General features: G+C 41.6%; 2 protein-coding genes across 2 annotated transcripts in view; both read left to right on the top strand.

Moving 5' to 3' along the window:
• The first annotated feature begins 378 nt into the window (after window positions 1-378).
• Window positions 379-24,010, top strand: part of thada (THADA armadillo repeat containing) — a 195,239-nt gene continuing 171,607 nt past the window's right edge. The window contains exons 1-12 of the mRNA XM_080741000.1: window positions 379-434; window positions 1,309-1,390; window positions 1,830-1,939; window positions 2,264-2,394; window positions 2,696-2,844; window positions 3,125-3,157; window positions 3,268-3,316; window positions 3,984-4,177; window positions 4,835-4,929; window positions 6,259-6,482; window positions 7,772-8,490; window positions 9,158-9,312. Coding sequence (XP_080597126.1) covers window positions 1,318-1,390; window positions 1,830-1,939; window positions 2,264-2,394; window positions 2,696-2,844; window positions 3,125-3,157; window positions 3,268-3,316; window positions 3,984-4,177; window positions 4,835-4,929; window positions 6,259-6,482; window positions 7,772-8,490; window positions 9,158-9,312 — 1,932 coding nt within the window. The 5' untranslated portion in view covers window positions 379-434; window positions 1,309-1,317. The remainder of the gene's footprint in view (window positions 435-1,308; window positions 1,391-1,829; window positions 1,940-2,263; window positions 2,395-2,695; window positions 2,845-3,124; window positions 3,158-3,267; window positions 3,317-3,983; window positions 4,178-4,834; window positions 4,930-6,258; window positions 6,483-7,771; window positions 8,491-9,157; window positions 9,313-24,010) is intronic.
• Window positions 15,440-23,428, top strand: LOC308297544 (uncharacterized protein). The gene is made up of 13 exons (XM_080740997.1): window positions 15,440-16,260; window positions 16,432-16,485; window positions 17,658-17,777; window positions 18,041-18,115; window positions 18,613-19,238; window positions 19,381-19,471; window positions 19,566-19,755; window positions 19,900-19,966; window positions 20,077-20,131; window positions 20,329-20,475; window positions 21,065-21,146; window positions 21,331-21,480; window positions 22,084-23,428. The coding sequence occupies exons 1-13, from the start codon at window positions 15,892-15,894 to the stop codon at window positions 22,341-22,343; spliced, it is 2,286 nt and encodes a 761-aa protein (XP_080597123.1). The 5' UTR covers window positions 15,440-15,891; the 3' UTR covers window positions 22,344-23,428.

Genomic DNA, 24,010 nt, shown 5'->3' with positions numbered 1-24,010 from the left:
CAGTCTTTTGTGCAGGACAGGTAAGAGAAAACCAGTGCCAAAGACAAAGTGTAGGAAATCATTACTGAAAGTGTGAGCGTATTTTCACTAAAACGAAACTACTGTTTACTAGGCTAGGTCCCTTCACTTCCAAGTATCCCTGACTGCCCTACTGCCCTACTGCAGTCAGGGGCTTCTCTTCACTTTAGAGGTTTGAGAATCACTGGCTTATTTGACTTGTCGCTTCCAATGGGCTTGTTTTCATAACGTTTGCTTATATCTCTCTCAAAACCTGGCAACACTGGAACTGACGTATCACACACACGTGTGCGTATTGTAGCAGCACCATGGACTGCTGCTAACAGCTGAGCAGAAAGCACCATAGATCACTGGAGCCTGTTTTAATACATATTTATGTGTGAATTCCATACAGTTATCAAGTCAGCGGACATCTGGTGAGTGTTGCCTGTACGTGGTGTTTTGCAGTGCTGTGTTTTGCAGTGGCATTCTGTCTGTCTGGTGCATGCAGTCTGTCTGTGTACCAGAGTGCTGCTAGCAGCAGGCTAATAGGCTAAACCTGTAAATAAGATGACAATATATGAATAACTGAGAAATGTGTTTGTGTCTATGGTAGATAACTCTGAGCTGTTTGGTCTAAATAGCCTACTTCTGCTCAAATTATTATTTTTAGCTTTTATATATGCATTAGGTTTGGCTTGTACTGTATGTATGTGTGTATGTGTGTGTGTATGTATGTATGTATGTATGTATGTATGTATGTTGTCATTTCAGTTGTATTTGCAGAAGAGAAGAGTGAGTAGCCTTTGGCTAAAAGAGATATCCTATTAAAGTCAAATATAGATAGAGTGTTGGGGAAGCTGAAACTACTTCACCATGGAAATAGTTTGAACTATGGCAATATTAACCCATTCAGGCCGGGAACACATTTTGCTGTTTGGGAGGGGCTTACAGTACATGTACAGTATGTAGCAACATATTTGTTTTGTAGGCTAATTTCTGATTTAGCCCTATTCTATAGGTTAGGCCTAAATGTTGTAAGCTACACAGGGAAAGTAGTTCAAACTACTAAAAATGTCAAAGAGTGTATGTGCATGTGTGTGGTAGGGATAAATAAAACTAAGCTTCTAGTAGTTATACCCCAATGATGGGTGGATGGTAGCCCCTTATGGGACTGTATTTTGACCTTTTTTTTGTATTTTGATGTCAGTAAATACAGTCCCTTGCTTGTCCGTTGGGTCTCTCTGATACGCAACGATACCCAGAGAGACAAGAGTTCTGTCAGTCTAACTTCTTGCATCACCTGTTCAGATGTGAGTCATGGTTGTAAAGAAGAAAACCATTAAAGTGGAAGCTGTGGCTCTGGACCCAGAGAAGATACACAAGTTAAAAGGTAAGCCACCATAACAGCTGTTGGTAAACAAACATTAAACCCATTAGTGTCTACTATGTGTGTGGACAGGGGTGTCACACCAAATTCTGGGCCTTGGGTACAAGGATTCACTGTGTTATTTTGTGCTTTAACTATTGATAAATAGCTGATATACAAGCTCACAGCGCTGCACTGAGTGTTGCGCTGCGAGCTTGTAGATCTGTTATTTTTGAAGGTTTTTTGAAAAAACCTATGTTTCTATGTCAGTGGTGCTCAAACTTTTTCATGTGAAGAACCCCCAAAATGATCAAGCCTAAAAGTAAATGTTTAATGAATGTGTGTGAAAACCGTTTGGATGTGAACACCCCAGCCAACATCCCAGGATGCAGTGTTGATATGTTTGCGTGCTGTTTAAATGTGACGTGTTAAGTGCTCAGTGTGTCTGAACATGTGTGTTCAGCTTCCCTCTCTATTGATGAAGACCACCATGCTGTCAGGGAGGTAGCACACACCCTGCAGGCCTGTTTGGACCTGACAGACCCAGTCCAGCAGATACAGCTAGTCAAGAAGGTTAGTCTGCATTGACCATATTTACGTTACAACTTTGCCTAGTTACCCTAGATGAAATAATGAAGTTGGACAAAAACTATAGTCTGGTTGCCCTATAGGCAACCACACCGATTATTACTGGAAGTTATTATTGAAAAGATATGAGTTTATTGAGCTGTTCAACACATGAACAATATACTGTATTCGTTATCATTACTAACGTGTGTGTGTGTGTGTGTGTGTGTGTGTGTGTGTGTGTGTGTGTGTGTGTGTGTGTGTGTGTGTGTGTGTGTGTGTGTGTGTGTGTGTGTGTGTGTGTGTGTGTGTGTGTGTGTGTGTGTTCAGGTTGGGTCTCAGTTGGAGGCGCTGAGTGAGGATCAGTGTCACGGAGCTCTTCTACAGTCCTGTCTGCACACTTTGGCTCTAATCTACACCTCCCTACAGGCCAAAAACCCCCTCCGCAGGGCCAGCGCCAGGTACATTACACACACTGTCCGTCCGCTTGGGTAATACACCATTCATGGTAGGGGTGGGCGATATGGTGATAAATATCGTTGAAACGATACATGTCTCTACGATATTCTTTTTCAGAGATATTGTATATATTGATATAATGAGGGAGCCTTATAAAAAATCCGGTTGAATTGTTAATACAGAGATTCATTGCAGAATTCATTTAAACCTACATTCTGAGTTCAGTACCTTCTCTCTCTCTCTCTCTCTCTCTCTCTCTCTCTCTCTCTCTCTCTCTCTCTCTCTCTCTCTCTCTCTCTCTAGTGCCCTGAGTTCAGTACCTTCATACCTGGAGGCACAGACTGTAGACTGTCTGTGTGACTGCATGTCTGACTGTCTGTCCTGCTCAAACTCGGATCAGTATCCACAGATCACAGACTCCATCGCTGCTTGTCTGGACAGCTTTCCTCTGGGTGAGTTTTGCCCTTAGCACTTATCTACAGTATATTAGTGATCCAATATAGCGGTATCAGAGAGATCACATTTCATGTAAATTAAACATTTATAGATTTATATTTTCCATAAAGGATAGGGTTTGTGATTAAAAAACATACAAATCACTGTAACATACAGTATATATTATATAGACACACATCAGTTGATATAGTAAGAGTAAGACTTGGGAGTGAAAAGCTGATTTATTTATTAACTTAACATTCATTAAGTTGTTTTGCTGTCTGTCATTTGTCACAGGTGTGAGATGCATTCACAGATTGCTTCCGGGAGGTTGGTGTTTTTTTTTTGTTTTTTTTAACAGTTTGAACGTTTTTTACATTTTGATCTAGTGTTCCTCTTGAGAAGGTCAATGTTGTTGATGCTCATTTCATCTTCAACAGTGTTGCAGTTCCTTCATAAGGCCTTGAGTGAATGTCTACAACTGAACAGGTACAGTATAAACACACTTTATACCTGTTATAAAATGAATAAGATGCATTGGGGGGCGTTTGCCTTTATTGACAGTTTACAGTAAACTGACAGGAAAAGGCGGAGAGAGAGAGAGAGAGGTTGTCGGGATCGGAAGTCGAACCCGCCACATGCTTCTGGGCATCAGCAGCCTAGGTTCCCGGGCCAACAGCCTATTCTTTTAACGTTTAAAATACAGGTATACAGTTTACTGTATGTATTTTTATAGAGGTTTTGTGTTTTTCTAGAAAATGGTCAATGGAGGGAGACAGTGGTTTAATCACAATTTTGGAGTAAGATACAAAAAAGAAAATAATACTACTGCAGTATTGTTAGACACTCTCTGACAGAACATATGAAAGGCCTCAATTGTTTGTGGTTGTAGCATGTTCAAATGATGCTATGAAAGGGGGAAATAAAATCAACCAGGAAGATTTGACAAGGTTACAATCTGTGGCTACTTGTTATTATAACCACATAAAACATATTGTGACGATTATCCTAAGCCATTTGAAGAAGTAAATGACACAATGTTGAAATGGCAAAACCTGATAAATAAAGGCCTCTTTCCTGAAACATTGATAGTTGTGTTTATTGTGTAGCTTCTGGTTTATTGGTGTGTCTCTGTCGCCCCCTGTTGTCGTCCCAGAGGCCTAGCGGGTAGTCATGTTGCCCAGGCACAGCTGATGCACTCCTGCCTGGCTGTGGTGAAGACATCCATGCTGGTGGTGCAGAAATCCCAGGAGCCCGTCATCACCGCCCTGCAGGCTGAGCAGACCCACTGCACTCTACAGACCACCCTCGGTGGCTTGCTGGACTGCTACACACACATCCTGACTGATGGCAAGCAATGATAACACTATATATGTCATTGGTGGATAGCAACAGGGCTTGGTAAACAGGCACAACCAAAACACTAAATACTGTATGATAGTTTCCTCCTGATGATGCTAAATTCTTTCATTTATGTTAAAACTAGTCCTGTGCCCGGGGGTGTGCGAAGAGGGATTGAATGTAGGATTCTCAGAAGTAATGTGGGAGAACCCAGACCGGTGCCCGTTGGGCAGAATAGTCACAATCGACGTCCAGTTGTGCAGTAGTACCCGTTGTATCCGTCTGTCTGGCTGGCACTCTTTTTTGCCCATATATGGTGTTCCGTGTCCACCAGGCCAGTCTGTGATGTCATCTCCAAATGTGGGCACTGTATGTCAGTCAGTTGGGCTTTGATGGTGTCAGTTAGTATACTGTAGTACTGCTCAAAGAAAGCTCAAATAATTAAGGGAACATTTTGTTCCCTTCATTTCTTTGAGCAGTGTAGATGTCTAGGATTCATACTAATGGCCTTCTGGTCACGGCTCGAATCTGCTTGATTCAAGTCTGAAGAGTCATCTTCTGAAACGTTGTACTTAGTTTGTTCTAAATAACCACTAACTACTTTCCTAATCATGTCACCTCTTTGTTTTCCATGTCTCCCTCTCTCTCTCTCCCCCTGGTTTACAGAGGAGTTTGTGCAGTCAGTGCAGAGCACAGCAGGCATGGCTGTGGTCCTGCTGGTCAGATCTGCCATGGTCCCTGGAGACCAAGTGGCTGCTGTGGTGAGTTAAACACGCAGATTGTATTTTATCTATCCATACACATTTTGGATGTATTTTTGCACAGACAGATGAAAGTAATCAACTTCTTGGAGAGTTCTCAACCATAACGCAAAATACAGGTTGTGAAACAAACATTGTCCATGGAAAACAGGTAAAACTCGAATTGAGTTACTTTTCAGCTGTTTAATGTTTTACAGTGCCAGCTGTGCATTGATTTCAGAGCCACCATTTTTTATATATTCTTTGTACTACTGCTGAGCATATTTTCTAGTTTCATAGTTGATGGTGGAGGAGACATTTTCCACCTCAAAACTATGTCACTGTGTTTTCGCTCTCTCTGTGTCTCATGCAGACTGTCAGACACATTCAAACACAGGTCTGAGGTCTCTCCTGACATTATGGTGGTCTGCTACATTTAAGATATAACTGCACATATCATCCTACATACAGTACTATTCAGATTTATGTACAGTTTACTGTCAACTTGGAACATGACTTACTGTATGTCACTGTATAATGGCAAACTGTGATAATTGACACGGTTATTAATAGTCAGACTGCGGATTACAGAGAAATTCCAATGACAGAAATCTGAAAGAAAGACGGAGAGAGGTAAACAATGAATGTGTATGAGAGAGGGAAGAATACAGTAGTGATGACGTAAAGCTGGTAATCATGGTCAACGTCGCTGTAGGTAGACACTTAACTGTATAACTAATGCACTAATTATTATTGATAGAGCTTAGCGCCTGGTTGAAATCAATCATCTATCCAGGTGTCTTAAACGTTTTCAGTCCAAGGACCCCTTAGTTGAGAGAGAGATGAAGCAGGGACCCTCACAAAAAGATGCCATATAGTTTCATCTTTTGACAGCACAATCATCAGTGTATTTTCGATTCATGTCAATTTGAGTTTTCAGATATTTAACACGAACGGTTCTCGAGATACGCGGATTACAAACACACACGCAGAGACTTCTCGCATTTATAGATAGATGACCTTTCACTCTGTACTTGGTCTGCTCTTTTTCCCCTCTACACCAAACGCTCTTTGCCAAAAATAGCTGATCTACAAGCACACAACGAGCTTGTAGATCTGCTATTTTTGGCTCAAGTTCTCAGAATATGGACGCTAGGATTCAAGTGGTTAATATACAAAAGGAGAAAAAAAGGTTTATATCACACAAAGATTTGGAGGACCCCCTGTAGTAACTCTGAGAATCCCCTAGGGGTCCCGGACCCCCTGTTGAAAGACCCCTGATCTAATCTCTACTGATGATGAATACACCTTTCTGGTAATGTGTATGTGCTTGTGTCCGTCCATGTATAGGTGTGTGATCTACTGCGTGGCTCTGGGCATGGTGCCGATGCTGCCCCCCAGTGGCTGAGACAGAGCTGTGCAGGTCTATATGCTGCTGGCCGTCCACCAGGGGTCTCCCTCTACCTGTGTCACGGGGCCCTGGCTATGCTTAGCTGGAAAGGCCCCCCCCAAGGGCCTCAGTGGGAACAGCTGCTGCTGCTGGTACCGTGCACCCTCCTGGCACTTGATACTAGGTAGGTACGGCTGGACATATTAATCCATGTGACTCAGAAGGTAGAGTGACCATCTGGGAATCGGAATCCTGGCGTCATGTTAAAATGTCTTTGAATAAGACACTGAACCCACTAACTAATAGTTGCCTCCGCCATCTGCGGTTGAATGGGTGAATATGATGCATATATTATTGTGAAGCACTTTTAAGTGGTCAGAAGACTGCTACAGCACTATATAAATGCAAGAATTCTACTATACAGAATCAGAATCATTTGTATTGTCACGTCACAGGATTTACAGGTGTAAAACAGTGAGTACATTCATTTTTGGGCAAGGGAAGGGGGAAAACAAAAGGTATCTACAAATGTATACATAGTATATCCATCCAAACAGTAAGTGCATGAGGATTAGAAATAAGATGCATGAGCATAGCAGCTGGTACAGTATATACTGTTCATGGAATAGAAATTAGTGCAAGAAGAGTATTGTGCGCTGTACATTAGATTAACGTGCAGAGTATCAGCTTCAGCCACATAGTCCACAAAAGGTTGCTTTACTGGTATAATACACAGCAGGCATGTGCAGAGGGGAGGAGGGGGGGGGCTTTGGGTGCTTGGGCATCTGCCGTTTTGCCTCAAAGTGCCCTTTTGCCCCTTTTTTGGCCTGCCCAACATCCCTGGCCCATATCAAGATGAACATTCGACAAATAATTATAATTTCACTATAATAATTATTATTTAAAGACAAATTATAATTGAAATGAGCTGGCTGCCTTCAGTCAGTTTTAGTTTGACTTTTCACCTGATGCAGAGATGTCAAGTGCCCTCTTACCTCGTTAACCTAGCAACTTTGTTGCCTATTGGCCGTCATGGCCAATAGGCTACAAAGAGAAATGTAATGTAATTATTTTCATTTTTACACGGTAATGACAATGTATTGCTTATTTTACTGTCCAATGACATGGACACTTTTTGTGGGACATCTTGCTCCATTAGCATAAGACATCCCATTTCTGACCATCCCAAAAATCGGCACTCGCACTCCGCGTGTTCTTATATGTGCCCTTTTCTGTGGTTTGAGCACCTGCTCCACCACCAGTGCTCTCTGCACGGCCCTGATGAGGAGAGCAGTTCCTGGAAAGAGGGGAGCTCCTATTATGCATTCCTCTGACCGCACCACCCACTGTAGGGGTTTCTTTTCTCGGGCATGTAATCTGAGGATGTTCTTCCCTTTATCACTCAAAGGAATAACAATTAGGCGTGAAACATTTGCTTCTCTATAACCCTGGCTCTGGCTTGTCTGCCTGCAGTGTAAAGGAGTCCAGTACAGCGATGGTGGTCGCCCGGGTGTTCACTCTGTGGAGCGGTGCTGCTCTGGACAGCCTGCAGGGGGAGCCAGAGCGGGCCTGTCCCCCTGGACTCCAGCAGGCCCTCCGTGGGGGATCGGAGCTCCAGGGACGCCTCCTGGAGCACATCTACTCCCACTGGGAGCACCCACTAGACGGGGTCCGCCACCAGACCCGCGCCCTGTTCAATAACCTTCTCCTCCTCCATCTACATACCAGCCGCGCCACATCAGACCCTGGCAAGGACCCTTACGTTGCAGAACTGACTCAGAGCTTACTGGGACTGGAATGGCACATGAGGGGGAAGTACGGCTCCCTAGGCTGCCTGGTGGAGCTCCTAGGCGCAGGGTACCTGCTCAAACTCCAGCCCCAACTTCCCTCGCGCCTCCTGGCCTTGATGGGTGACCAAACCCTGGCTCCATATGCCAGCGACCTCCTTGAAAAGCTGTTCGTCAGCCACAAGGCCCAGTTGGCGAGCGAGGCAGAGGGCACGACGGGGTTGGGAGATTGGACGGCGTGTTGGCACCAGACGTGGGTGACCCCTCTGCTCCAGGTGCTTTGCAGTGCCAGACTGGACCAGACCACCTATATCCTGGACTACTTTCTGCCTAAGCTGCTGCGTTGTAGCCCCTCCAGTCTGGAACACATGGTACAGGTCCTGCAGGACACACAGTGCAGTGCAGGTAAGCACAAAGAAGCACAATGTTGTGAGCTTATAGATCAGCTATTTTCACAACTTCTTAAACATTTGTTTTCTAATCATTAATCAGTGGAATTAATTGTTATGTAATTATCAAATTATCTGGATAAATCATCAAGTTTGTCTTTAATTCATGAAGATTTTTTCTTTTTGAGCGGTGGTCACGCCGCTCCTATACGTGGCCGTGTGTGTAGAGGTACGTGTGTGTATGTGGGTGGGTCCGTATGTAGCCTCAAGAATGTGGTGTAGTACCTTTTCTAATCACACATGTTAAGGGAGGGGCGCTGTTTTCAGGCCAGGCCAGGCCAGGCACACACACCCACGCACACACACACACACACACACACACACACACACACACACACACACACACACACACACACAGGGGGGAAGGGGGGAGGGGGGGGGGTAAACCACCGCTCAGTTCACACGGGTGTGATTTTTTCTTAAAAAAAAGATAATACAAAAACCAAAATAAAATGTAAGATACAAAACATTAAGGGATATTTACTTGCGACCCATAAAAATAGGTCAAAAATGTCACCCTCTCTGTTTTGTTCCTTTTCACTTGAAGTTGCACAGCATTTCATCTGTTCTTGAGAGACTAGGGAAACAGTGATGTACATTATGTTATGTCTTGTTCCTACTAGGTTCTCCGGGCAGCAGAGGTGCTTTAGGGGCTTTAATGACATGTTTGCGGGCAGCCAGAGCCCAAGGTGTGGCCCCGTCCTCAGAAGATGGACTGTGGGGGGGACTGGTGCCCCTCCCTCTGCTCAGACAAGCACTGGTACACAAACATGACCAGGTGAGTAGAGGTGTAGTAGCATGACGTGTGCAAGTTTGAGAACACTTCAATCTACATGTATATACCTGCTTGTGTACACTAGTGTGTGTTATGCCACTGGCCTTCAAACTAACGTGTTATCGAGGATCTGCAGCCTGTGAGCGTCCTATTCATATGTGTGGAGAACCTCAAAAGGTTTCTCTTCTGTTCCCTTTAACTTTCATCAATGTTTTTTTTCACCCAAAGCGCTGCCTTCATCAGGGTCATTACTACTAGGATGTTGTAACACAAATGTAGAACAAAACATATTGTATACTTATGCAGGCTTGCTTTCAGCAATCAAACTCGGGACAAGGAACTCAGTTTGCATTTTTTATTGAAGTGATCACATTACAGTAATGGAATATTCAGAATACAATGAAGTACAATATGACACCTAATACTTCATAATGCATTTTGCTTGCATATCCCAGTGCATTGATCAGTGTCACTCCTCTTTCACTTGCTGCTTCGAGACAACTGGCCTGTCTTTGCTTTAACCAACTTGTCAATATCAGGAAACAGTTTCTGAGCCGTTGCTATTTTCATAATGGCATTTAGGTGTCTGTGTGTCACCAGGGAGCACATTTTGGATTTGTTCATCTTCATCACAGTGAAAGCCTTCTCAATGAGATATGTTGTGGCAAACAGGCAGAGGATCTTTGGGGCAAATTTTGTAAAGTGGGGATAACTCTTTGCCATGTATGATTTCAGATCAGATACTTTTCCCTTGTACCTGTCCATGTTGCAAATGTTCCCATGAGCAACACATACAGACTGCAAAGTGGGCAAAACAGAAGGGTCCCTCTGGGATAGTGCCAGCTCCCAAAGCCCTAACTTTAATTGAAACATACGAACTTTGGCGTAGTAGTATTGCATAACAATTTGGTTGCTACCATGCCTTTCTTCGCTAGCATTAAGTACATGTAATTGCTCTGTTATATCCGCCAAAAATGCAAGATCGTGAAGCCAGTCTGGGTCATCCAACTCTGCCACTGGCTTCCCTTTCTCTTTCATGAAAAGTCCAATTTCTGCACGCAATTGAAAGAAACTCTTCAGCACATATCCAATTTGTCCACATTCACTTTCAGACAAAAGATTGCCAAATTGCAGATTGAGTTCCGTGGCTCTAATAAAAGCAACCGTTTTGATTACTACATCAATGACATTGTCCATTTTCAGGCTCTTGCTACATAGCGTCTCTTGGTGTATAATGGAATCGACGTTCCATAATTCTTGCTCTGGATTCACAGCCTGAACTTTCTCTCTGAGTTTTGCAACAACACCTGCCATGGAGGGGGCACCGCCTGTTATCACGCTGACAGCACGACTCCAGTCAACCTCCAGTCTGTCCAGGGCCTCGACCACGCTGGAGAAAACGCTGTCGTCCGTTGTGGTGTTATTCATGGAAATCAGCTCCACAACCTCCTCTGTGATGTTCAAAGATGCATCAACACCACGAATGAATATTCCCAATTGAGCTACATCAGTCACTTCGCTTCTCACATCAATCGCGATAGAGAATGCAACAAATGACATAACTTTGTCTTTCAATTGACTGTTCAAATCGCCAGCTAGGTCCCCGATTCTCTCTGCCACTGCGTTTCTTGACAAGCTGATATTGGCAAACGCCTCTCTCTTCTCAGGGCGCAGCAGCTCAGCCGCCGCCAGCGTGCAATCTTTGATGAATTCTCCGTCCGAGTCCAGCTTTGACTCAGCAGCTATTTCTCTGGCAATCACATAGCTGGCCTTCAGAAATAGATCAGAGTCTCTCGGCAGAGTCTCAAAGCATTTGTTGATCCCAGATTGTTGTTTTCCTAGAGCTGCTTCAAGCTTGTTTACCTTCTGTGTTCTGAGTTCTCCTTTGAACCGGTCGTATTTTTCAGCATGCGACTTCTCGTAGTGTCGCTTGATATTGTACACCTTTGCTTTTTAAATAGACTTTATTGAAAATTTTGCAGGTTTACAATCATTTTGCAGGTTTACAATCATTTTAAGCATTCAAATAAGTCATATGAATACAGTCATACATTAAGTAATTACACAATTATAATATAATATGTAAGGGCATTACTTTTTTTTTTTGTTTAACCCTCACCTTTTCCTTCTTTTTTACATCGAAGAGAAAAGCATACAAAACAAGAAAATAGAAATATAATAAATATAGAAAAATAGAAATAGATTTTTTTTTTCTTTTTTACAAGTTCAAAAGGTGCCATGGCTTCAGTTTGTTATGTTTAGAGTCCAGTGTTCGTTGCCTTCTGAGCTCAGTTTTTACTTGTTTGAAGACTACCTCCCCAGAAATGGTCTCCTGGTGGATGACCATGGCACTCCTAGTGTTCCACAATTTATTCACAACCGTGCAAATAATAGACCAAAAGAATTCTTGGTCCATGGCGGACATGTTTTCTTCAAAAACCCCGTACATTACAGCATTATACGAGACCTTTATATTAAAACCAAGTTGTGACATCTTCCCCCATACATATCTTGACCTTTGACAATCCACGAGCAGGTGCTCTATGGACTCATCATCATTACAGTTTTCTACAGGACATTTTACAGTTTTCACAAAGCAGCTCCATTTTACCACTGCCCTTACTGCTAGCCTCCTAACGGAGACCAGCCACATTACATCCCTCTTTTTTTCAGAAACATTTTTACTCCAAATATTTTTAAGGCAGACCTGTTTTTGTACATCATTAAGGTTTTTATACGGGAAGATGCCACCATATAAATCATCACACAAAAAATCATAAATACTTTTGCTGGGCATTTCAACCCAGTCAATATTCAAATGTTCAGAAATAGCTATTAAATCCCCATACATAATTTTATAATATGGAAAAGAGCTCCTTGCCCTACCCTTCTTTTTGGTCCAGCTCAGAGCCTCTCCAATCCATACAGCACTTCTTTTAAAACCAGATGCAACATTTTTACAAAACGAAATCTTTAGTTTGAGTCCAAAATCTACAGCCCCTAGCCCTCCATTCTTTTTACTTTTATAGAGCAGGTCTCTTTTTGTCACCTCTCTAGTGGTTCCCCATATAAAGTTAACCAAAGTTTTATTAATTTTTTTCAGTGTCTGGTCCTTCGGTGGAAAAATTGTTGCTAAGAATAAACATTTAGAAAGAATATATGACTTAATAATTATTATCTTTGTTCTGTAACACATAGACTTGTTTTCCCATTTATTTAGTTCCTCCTTAATTTCTGTATCCTTTCCATCCCAGTTTTTTCCATAGGAATCGTTATTACTAAATTTTATACCGAGCACTGTCATAGTATCTGTAAGTTGTATGTTAACATTTGGCCTTGCCTCTCTCCTCCCGAACCAGACACCTTCTGTTTTATTCTGATTTAACTTTGATCCGGAGACCTCTTCATAAAGTGCTAGATGCTCATTTACAATATCCAACTCTTTCTCATTTTTAACAATGACTGTTACGTCGTCTGCGTAAGCCAGGACGACCACACGCTCACCTCCACTAGTTTTAATACCTGTTAGTCTTTTATCGTTTTTTAATCTTTTTAATAAAGGGTTAATAGCCAAAATATAGAGGGCTGCTGAGGCTGGACAACCTTGTTTTACGCCCCTCTTAATTTCAAAGGTTTCAGTCAAAACACCATTTACGTTTACCTGTACTGTGGACTCTGAATACAATAATTTTATCAAATCAATAAATTCCTTATTAAAACCATAAGATTTTAAAACCTCCCACAAATACTCTCTTGAAATGAAATCGAAAGCCTTCTTTTGATCTAAATTTACAACATAAAATTCCTCTTTCACATCACCACCAGTAATGTCTCTCAAAATCCCCAGGTTATCCCACATCAGTCTACCCTTAATGGCGCAAGTTTGTTCTTTTTCAATTAGTTTTTCCAAATCATTATTTAGTCTATTTACAATGATCTTAGCAAGTATTTTATAATCAATGTTCATCAAAGTGACATGCCTCCAATTATCTAAGTTATTCGAGGGCCCTTTTTTATAAATTAGAGAGACAATACCATGATAAAAGGAATCATGCATTTTACCCAACCTGATTCCGTCATTAAACGCTGAGGTCAGCAGGTCCACCAAATCTTCTACACAAGAGAGAAAAAGCTCACTCGGCAGGCCATCTGGGCCTGGCGCCTTGCCCTTATTTAACTGTGTACACCTTTGCCACAGCCACGTGTTGCGAGCATATCAGACACACGGGTTTGCCTTTGACTTCAGTGAAGAAAAAAAGCTCTTTCCAATTGGTGTTGAACACCCGACCTTCCTCTGCAACTTTTCTTTTCTTTCCGATTCCCTGTCCTCCTTCTGCAACTTTTCTTTTCCTGGACAGCATTTTGAAGCACAGCAGCAGTCAGTCTCTGCCTGGTTCTGGTGTTTCTGGTGTTGCTTACCTTAGCACTCTGTGTCTTTATACTCTGAGGTAGTGGGTGGGGCCCTAGTGGTCTTCAGAGCAGGGTGGTAGGTGCTTATGCAAAGCAGGTGTTAATGGTCGGTGGTCGCCTATTGTTTTCTAAGTACCCATAAGCAGCTGCTGGAACAGACAGCAGGGGGGAGGGAGTACCATCTAATTGCTCCTAGAGGTACATAACTGTCATATATTATCCCCCAAAACAATTGAATTAAAAAATATTCCAACGAAATGATGATCCCTGTTGATGCATCTAATGAATCACTTTTTTTCTTCCTCATAGACTCAATGACGAGAATACTTGAGTATTATTTAGGCATAACACTTAAGACCTGGTGCTTAGCCTTGTTATTACAATCTGCCATAAGACTTTTTACAATCTTGATAATCCACTGAGAGACGGCTAAATCTAACTGTATGGAACAGAACAGATTTGTTTCCACATTGTTGTGATGTTCTCACATCATGTATACCAGGACGTTTTATTGTTGTTTTTATGCAATGATGATAAACTACATGGAAAATGACAATATAATATACACAGAAGAAGTATGTCATCATATTTATAGTTTGAAAACTTTTACATTTTTGGACATTTAACCCCAGGGGTGAAATGTACATGCTCCACTACTGTCTATTGATTGAGACTTGAGGAGATAAGGTCTCAAGATGTATTTTTTTAATTATCTCCCTGCCAGTTACAGAATAATTATGTAGTCATTTGCTGTATTGCCAATCCCCAGTACAGTGGTATCTATTGCTGTTTTGCGATGATATATTGTAATATCATTTAGATTGTTTCATCCATTCCAAACTAATGTTTCTGGTAAACGAGCCAACCACTTTAGACACATTGGTTAATATGTATTATTTAGCAGAGGCAAACTAGCTAAGGCTAGACAAATGTATTTATAAAGCAAATTTACACAAAGTCATTTTTAGATTGAAAAGACAGCTGATAGACTACAGCCACCACTAAAACATCCAGTAAGTAAAATTGCTTGATAAGGCTACACATTTAATGTGAGTATCGAATACAAGGCAGCAAAGAGCAGTTGGAAAGATTTAAAATCAGTGAGAGCTGGGGCAAGATCTTCTGAAAGTTTGTGACAAATGACATCCATCCCTCTTGATTCTTTCTTCTTGATTCTTTCTTCTTCTTCTTCTTGATTCTTCTTGTCTGTGTAATGTTAGCACACGTTCTGCCTCACCCTCACCACATTTTGCATGGTGATGCAGGATGTATTCCGTATCAGATTATGTGAGATATATTAGAGCAGTGTTTCTCAAACGTTCACATTTCAAGGTCTCCCTTTAACTCAGCAGTGTACAGATGGAACCAAATGAACCCGTCAGGGTCCATTTTGGTTAGCTGCTCAACATTTACAAACATCCTGCCTACTCACTGTGTTAGAATAACAATGACTGAAAATGGGACATCGTTACACTGTTTGGGTTCACATGTAAATTGTATTTCACACTTGTAAATTGTTGTTTCCAGTGAAACCTTTTCAGTGTTTTGCATCGTTATGCTGTAGTCGTCATTGCACAAAAAACCTGTTTGCCTAGAACCTTTTCAGGAGGGTCATCACTGATTGTCTGGCACCAATCTACAAACTTTAGTTCTTCTGTTGGTCAAGAATGAAGGAGTCTTTTTTTTTACCTTTTCTTGTACACTTTACTTAAAGGGGGGCTCCGGTCGTTTTCAAGGGCTTTTGTAACCCCATATTATCATATTCTAACATGGAAACCAAAAGGAATTTTATTTTGGTGGTATATAACCATTTTTTTGAAAACGCGAAGCTATGACCTCACTTCCTAGGGCGCGTCCTGTAATACACTACACTGCCCACGGTGCTTTGCGCGACTCGCCCAACCCCTTCCTCCCGCTCGTAACAACAGCGCGCCTTGTAGGGGCTTGTTGGTGGAAAGCATTGGTCGTGTTTGGAACGTGTCTTGGTTGTATTTGGTAGTAATAGTAGTAGTAGTAATAATAGCAGTAGCTTAGTAGTAGTAGTGGTAGTAGTAGTATTAGTAGCAGCAGCAGCAGTCGTTTTTATAGTAGTAGTAGTTGTAGTAGTTGTTTTGCAGTAGTTGTAGTAGTTGTTTTGTGTGTGTCCGTGGGACCGTGTCTGTCTGTAAAAAGATGCCGTCGTTTTGTGTTGTGCCTGGATGTTACGAGGCCAGAAAGAGGAAGAAAGGACCCGTGTCTTTTCACACATTTCCAAAAGGAGACCGACGACGGGAGCTTTGTAAGCAGTGGCTGAGAGCAATCAAACACCCGCGTTACAATGAACATACAGACCCAATGATACTCGGAGCTCTGCGAGTGTGTAGTGAACATTTTACGGAGGAGGACTTCGAGAGGAATCTGATGGGAGAACTGATGGACAAGGGCAAGCCAAGGAAAGCAAAAGCTATACTGAAGGAGAGCGCTGTTCCATCAGTGTTCCTGGAGACGACCACCACGTCTATTGCTGTTCCACCCCTGCCGGCCAAAAGAAGAACACCAGAGGTATGTTTGGAGTTTGAAAATAGCCGATCTACAAGCTCACAATGCGTTGCAGCGCGACGCGTTGTGAGCTTGTAGATCGTAATGCTGTAAGCAATTTGTGAAATGTGTAATAGATTAGAAGTAAACGCAAGTCACTTGACTAGCTATATTTATGTTGTCACTTTTCTTTAGAACCTGTCACCTGTAGAAGTGGAGGCTTCAAATGAAGTTGCAGTTTTGCAAGAGGTAGGCAACTTTTATTTGGAAGAAGTCAATATAACGTTAGCCTTGTTGTTTTGAGACACGTTTAGTGCTAGGATGTAGGTTTCTTGATCCCGAGGGCAATGTGGGGGGCAGACCTCCATTCAGAAACACCCCCACGTAGAAACATCCCCACTGATCGTTTAGGTTGGGTTTAGTGTGACACCTCCATTTAGAATAATGGAAGTCAATCTTATGAATGTATGTGTTGTCGTTGTGCTGGGCTGGGCTCTATTGTCATTGCTAGCGATGCTAATCTTTATCCTGTCATAATTTGCCTTGTGGTGCATAATCAGTGTAGTGTATTGTGTTGGCGAATGATTAGGCCATGACACCGTTTGTCAGAGAACTTCACTTATCAACCAACTTTGAGTAGCACAACATTAGAATCACATGCCAACATAAGACCCTGAGTGAAATCACAACACAGGCAAGGCATCACATACGCAGCACAATCGAACAGAGAATCAGTGTTGTGAATTATTTCATGATAATGATAAACATGAATAGTAATCCCAGCTGTTAAAAATATAACTACTATTTACAATTTAAAAACATTTCGGAAACACATTATTTACTGCATGCTTGTTTATGGTTGCAGATTATTTTAGTATAATTTGGAACAAGCTTAGACACTTTATTTTGAAGAACCTAACGGGAAGTTGCTTTTCTGTCTGACTGTGAGTGATGTCACAACCTAGAAAGACGTCAAAATAGTCTGCCTGCTTCTGTGTTGCGATTGGGTTACTAGCTACAGAAAAGAGACCCACCACGTTAATGCTGTGAACCTTCAAGCCATATTCTGTACACTTTTCCTTTGTTGGTATTTTTCTCAACTTGCAAGAAGTTTCATGTACACTTTGTAAAAAGTTTCTTTGGTCTCATCATTTATCATTATTTTCAAATATCTCTACAATCACAGAGCAGAGCAGAACAGAACAGAACATAGTATCAGTGATACAACACAGTGCTTCTAACACTGTCATGTAAATGCATGTACAACACATACTTTATTTGAGAGACACTGGTGAAATAAGTCATCACAGTGGAATATTTTATGTGGATTGATTGATTCTTATACATTCTGTCTTGGATTATCTTGTAGCTGGTAAAATAATAGTGATTAAACTCTCCCTCATTTCTGCTGTTATCCTCAGGGGTCAATGGAGAGGGGAGGTTCAAACCCTACTTTAGGACCAACAGCATCACCATCAGCCATGGCCAAAATAGGACCAACAGCATCACCATCAGCCATGGCCAAAAGAAGAAGAAAGGAGGTATGATTAGGGTTCAAATGCCATACTTGGCAACACGTGCACCTACATATAGACAGGCTTCACATAAAGATGTCCTCTTTCAAGAGGTAAGAACGTTTTGTTGAGACCCACTGCCCTAAGGAGTAGAAGGAACATGTAAACAGACACTGACAAGTGGTGATTGCATTACAGAGATGTTATTGTGGTCTTTGTAAATGTTGTAAATGAATTGGCCTACTGAGAGTCTATGATGCTTACAATGAGACCTTTTTGTTGTTGTTTAGTTTGTAGCTGGATCACCCGCCACATCTACGCCACACACTGCAAGCCCACATGGGCTACATCGTCTGCGTCAATCAGTAAGTATTCACCATGGTTACTAATGAAAAATCTTGAAAGTGTGAGAAGTACTGATTTGTGGAATACTATGCAGCACTGAATGCTGCGCTGCGTGCTTGTATATGGTCTTTGAATATTTTGACCCAATTCTATGAATGTCTTCTAAATCAGTGGTTCTCAAACTTTTTTATGTCAAGGACCCTCCAAATTACTATTGTATGTTGTATTTGGCCGTTGATCCCCATCTCAAAATATGTTGTTCCAGGGACCCCCAGAAGCAGAGATTTGAGTTACAGAAGTTTGCTTTGAAAAATATATATACAAAGATTTACAAATATTTTCACAACAACAAATAGCAGATCTACAAGTGGTCAGCAGTGCTGTGAGCTTGTATATTTGCTATTTTTCAATAGCTAAAGTATAAAATAATTCCAGGTCTTAATGACAGACATTATCAACTGCCAATGTTGGTGTGGTCAGCGTGTTAGTTTATTTCTCCATTTTCATTTAAAATTAGGCTCTCATGGACACAAGTAGCAGCAGTTGGGAAGTATTTGACCCCAAGGATTCAGACTATTGTCCCGAGGATGATTCATCCACCACCACCACCCCAGCTTCATCTCAGGAGAAGCGTGTGAAGAAGAAGGAGGATGATGATGATGATGATGAGGAGGATCCAGATCGTCATCGTTGGAAGGAGCCTAAGGTCATCGTTTATGAGTCCAGTATCCTAGAACTCTTCAGGAAGTGTCAGTGCTGTGGAAAGCCCATAAACGAAACAAACGTGTTCTATGTCGGGGCACAGATGAAGGTTAGGTGGGACTGCCTTGAAGGACACTCTGGTACCTGGTCTTCATCTCCTGAAGTCAGAGGGATGCCTGAGGTGAACCTGCTTAGTGCTGCCTCTGTGCTGTTCACGGGGAGCACCATCACAGAGTTGGAGGATTGGTCCGCATTAATGAACTTGAGGATGATCAAACACACCACCTTCTATGACATGCAGAAGTCATATCTAGGTCCTGTCATTGAGAGCACGTACGCAAGACAGAGGGATTCCATCCTGGCCAGACTCTGCATTGAAGAGGTGGAAAAGAAGGAGAGGGGAGAACCGTATACGCCAGTCCACCTGTCTGGGGATGGAAGGTGTGTATGAAGAATGTAAAGGAAACAGCAGAAGTAGTAGTAGTAGTGTATATACATTGAAATCAGTATTGATCATTAGTTTGGGATTTATTGCATTGATTGAAATGCTTATTTTAATATGTATATATTTGTTTTTACTCAGATGTGACTCACCAGGGTTTTCAGCAAAATACTGCCATTACACCATGATGCTGGATGCCACTGGAGAGATTTTGCAGACTAACCTAGTGCAGGTAATTTGAGTTGTGTTATTGCATAACATTGTGGCATAACGGCTGGTTACTCTATGTATCTTTTACTACCCTCCATCCCTCTAACTTCTTGTAGGTCACAGAAGCATCAAGTTCATCTGCCATGGAAGTAGAAGGCTTCACACGGGCCCTCGACACGCTGCTTGATGTGGGACTACAGGTGGAGGTGGTAGCAACGGACCGCTCACGATCAGTGAGAAAGAAGATGAGGTCTGAAATCTATCCTGAAATCGACCATCAATTTGACATTTGGCACACGGTCAAAGGCAAGTGCAAGATACTGGATAATGGATTGTGTTCCATAATCTCTGATTTTACATTTTCTATGTTGTCTGCAATGTATTTTTTTTTTTACCGGAGGTGACACCCAAATAGTTCAGATTGTTTTAATATTTAAATTATTATTTCAGGTTTCCATAGCAAGCTGATGGCTATAGCCAAGAAGAAGGGTCGGGGAGATCTAGCGGACTGGTCAATGTAAGTGCAGATGTTTATGTTCAAGACACCTACAGCCACACAAATACTCATGTTGAGTAAGTTGAGCGTTACACAGGAGTGTAACCTATGTATTGTATTTCACCAATTAGGTCTCTGAGGAATCATTTGTGGTTCTGTTCTGCTTCCTGCGGAGGCAACACAGAGGTATGTGATCATCATATTTTACATTACTGTCTGCCCTCCTTGTTATGTCTGGCCTATTCATCTAACTGTAAAACCTTTGCTTTGGCCTGTTTAACAAGAGAGAATTAGTTTTCCTTATCTTTGTTGCCTTATTGTTTACCATAGCTTTCTTATTTGTCACAGAGGCCCATAATTGCATATCAATGTATTTATTTCAGGAGCTGAAGCGTCGTTGGCTGTCCATACTGTACCATGTCCGAGACATCCATAGCTGGACTGAGGGAGGGCGGAGGTACAGGTGTTTTCATCCCCCCCTGGACCAAGAGACGAGGAAGAAGAAGAAGTGGCTTTCCAGGGATTCACAGGTACTGTATTATTTAGATAGAATCTAGTCTTTGTATGTTACTGTTAGGGCTATAAAGAAACTACACACAGTCTCGATTATTACATCAATGTGATCTCATTTTAAAATATTGAACATGTACTACTCTAAGCAGTAAGCACTCTTGTAACTATAGTGTTACGTTGCCTTCACTGCAGTGCTATATACACGACCGGAGGGCGTTATGAGCTTGTTATTGAAATAAGTTCCCCATCATCATTTACACCTTGCTAAATTCCCTCCATTGGCTCCCAGTTACTGATAGTACAAAACACTGATGTTGCCCTACAACAAAGCAACGAAATGTATGGCAAAATCTTCCCAGCCTGATCCAACCCTACAATAATTTACAGTAGATCAGCTAACAAAAGGTTTTATAGATTAATGGAATAGGAATTTATAGAATAATGTTTTGATAATATACTGTTTAGACTGACAGTAGGTTCCTGTTTTTTTCTTGATGTATTATTAGATCTATGCATTTGATGTATTATCTTGTGGTTACCTTGCCTACCTACTGTAAATCACTCTGGATAAAGAGCGTCTACTAAATGCCTACATTGGGACTGCAGGTATACCAGGATTTGGAGAAGCTGGTCTGTGGCAAGCTGCTGTTGGGAGACCTGGAATATTTGGGCCTCTTCAAACACACAGGTAAACTGACATTGTCATCACATGTTTATGGTCCTGCTGGTGGAAAGCCAAAACATGTAGATGTGATGTTAAATTTTCCCGATTTCCATATTTACCTGCATTATTTGAAAAAAAAAAAAAAAAAATCTAAAAAAAAAAAATTTTTTTTTTTTGATGTGCACATTTTGTTATTATGTTCCTATAGGTGGCCTAGAAGTATTCCATTCTGCTCTCCTGAAATATTTGCCAAAAAGGTTAGCCTTTTCCTACACTGGCATGAAAGAGAGGGGAATGCTCGCTGTTCTGGACCACAATGAAAACATTGTGAAGCGGAAACAAGCCACAAGTGCCACAGGTTATTCATATTTGTCCATAGTGTGAACCTACTTTCCTTCTGTAAAGATCAATTTCTGCCTGTCCTCTGTATATACATTACAGCACTAGCTGTATTTCTAAATGTGAAAGTGCCTAGGGCAGGGGTCTTCAACATTTTCAGGCCAAGGACCCCTTAGTTGAGAGAGAGAGATGAATCAGGGACCCCCACAACCTGTTCATAGATTCCATATAGTTTCATCGTTTGACAGCACAATCATCAGTGTATTTTGGATTCATTTCAATTTGTGTTTTCAGATATTTAACCACTTGACCCGGGTTGACCTTTTCACTGTGCTCTTTTTCCCCTCTACACCAAAGCTCTTTGAAAAAAATAGACGATCTACAAGCTCACAACGCCTTGCAGCGCGAGGTGCTGTGAGCTTGTAGATCTGCTATTTTTGGCTAAAGTTCTCAGAATATGGACACATAGGGAGAAAGGAGAAAAAAACATTCTATCTATATTCTAAGATTTGGAGGACCCCCTAGGGGTCCCGGAACCCCTGTTGAAGACCCCTGGCCTAGGGTTAGGATCAGAACAAATATATGACTTGCTCAATGACAAGAAAAAATAAATACATTTCAGGTGAACTCTGCACCAAACAGGAGAACTGCAAGCGGACAGGGAGGTGGGCTGTGAAGAAGCAGTACGTGCCCCACACACAACTCTTCCGAGAGACACTGGTCCGTCTCGCCATCAAGCGGAGAAAGGATGTGACAGTGCCCTACCAAGTGCCAACTTCTTCTCTCGGTCGGCCATCTCTACCACCCAACATTGCCAAAACGCCCAAGCCCCCAAAGAAGCAGGCAGTTCTTGACCACCAGTCCAGATTTCACCAGGACTAGTCTCCAGGTTTTCAAGACACTGTGTGTCAAATGTATGACACTGATTTACTATGACACTGCGGCACCACCAGGACAGTGGTTCTCAAACATTCAGGGGTTGATACTAAGGTCTCAGAGGCAAGTACAGGTCATGTTCTACTTGCCCAAAAAGTAAATCATCCGTTATAAGATGACTTATTTCTTTACTTTCTGGGTCTGTGCGATACAATGTTGTACCTCAATACATCCAAATTAAAATACCAAATACCTACATAGCTATGATTGAATATGTCTATGGTTACTCACTTGTTATTTTATATTTTTAAGTGCACAAAAATGATAGGTTAACAGTGCTCTTATTTTACATTCCACAGACCAGAGGACAGTGTGTTGGCCACGTTCAGGTGATTAGACAGATAGCTTGTGTTGTGTTTATAGACGGTTGCGTCTCATCAAATGAGTGGTTGGGCAACCTGAAAGTGAACTTCACCTGCCCAAACCTTATTTACCTGCCAAGGGCAGGTGGGCAAGCATTAGACAAGGACTGGCCATAGCTCTGAAAGTGTACAAATGGAACCATATGGCTCTTTGTGTAGTATAAATGATGCCATAGGAAATGTTCTTAGCCTCCTGTGAAAACCCCTTTAGAGGCAGGAGGGGTTCACGTTTCTCAGGCCAAGCACCCTTTAGCTGAGAGAGAGAGAGATGAAGCAGCACTACACATATATTGTAGTCTATAAAATTGTGTAGCAGGTGAAACTTTTTCCACACTTTTCCTTGCTAGCGTCATGGACATTGTTTGACTGCACTATCATCAGTATTGTGTAAATCAATGTGTTATTGTTCTATTCTTTCTTTGTTGGATTCATGGATTGGATTAATGTGTATATTCAGACATTTAACCACTCAAACCCTCAATACTTCAGGGTTCCCACGGTCATGAAATTCCTGGAAATATTTTGAAATTAGAAACATATTTTTCCAGTACTGGAAAAGTTTTGGAATTTATCAAGGGTCCTGGAAGGTCTTGGAAAAAATAGCTATGCATTGTCTTTGGTTATTGATTTTGGTAATACCTCTGAAATGACAAATTAAACATTGGCCAAATTGTCAAATATTAGAGTCAGAAATTGTGAAAATAGCCGATCTACATGCTCACAACACCTCGCGTTGCGAGGCGGCGTGAGCATGTAGATCTGCTATTTTCACAATAGAAACATGTTCTACAAAATTCCTCAACTCTTTGTGCTCGTCAGGGTGCCAGGTCCCCAGTTAAAATATGATTATTTCAGGGGTCACAGCCTAAAAAGGTTGAGAACCACTGGCATACACTACCTGTCTTTTGGCATTGTGCATAGGAGTAAGCGACTTGTTATTGAGCTGAATTATTGTTATATAGTCCTGGAAATTAGGTTAAATATTCTGGAAATGTTTTGGAAATTAATTGGTAAAAATGTGTGGGAACCCTGATACTTACTAGTAAACTTTACCTTTGCCTCTCTATTTGGTTTGTTCCTTTTTCCCTCTGCGCCCTCGAAAATAGGAAATCTTTGCCAGGTCCAGGCTGTGAGGAACTTCTTTCTTTGATCTAACATTGATATCATCTTTGTGTACATTGATTTAATCCCTGCAATGTCACGAAATGTCATTGTGTATTTTATATTGCATTCAGATATTTTAAAACCTGA

This window comes from Nannobrachium achirus (assembly GCF_963921795.1).
Source record: "Nannobrachium achirus genome assembly, chromosome: 13".
Lineage (NCBI taxonomy): Eukaryota > Metazoa > Chordata > Actinopteri > Myctophiformes > Myctophidae > Nannobrachium > Nannobrachium achirus.
This window is presented reverse-complemented; position numbering and strand designations above follow the sequence as displayed.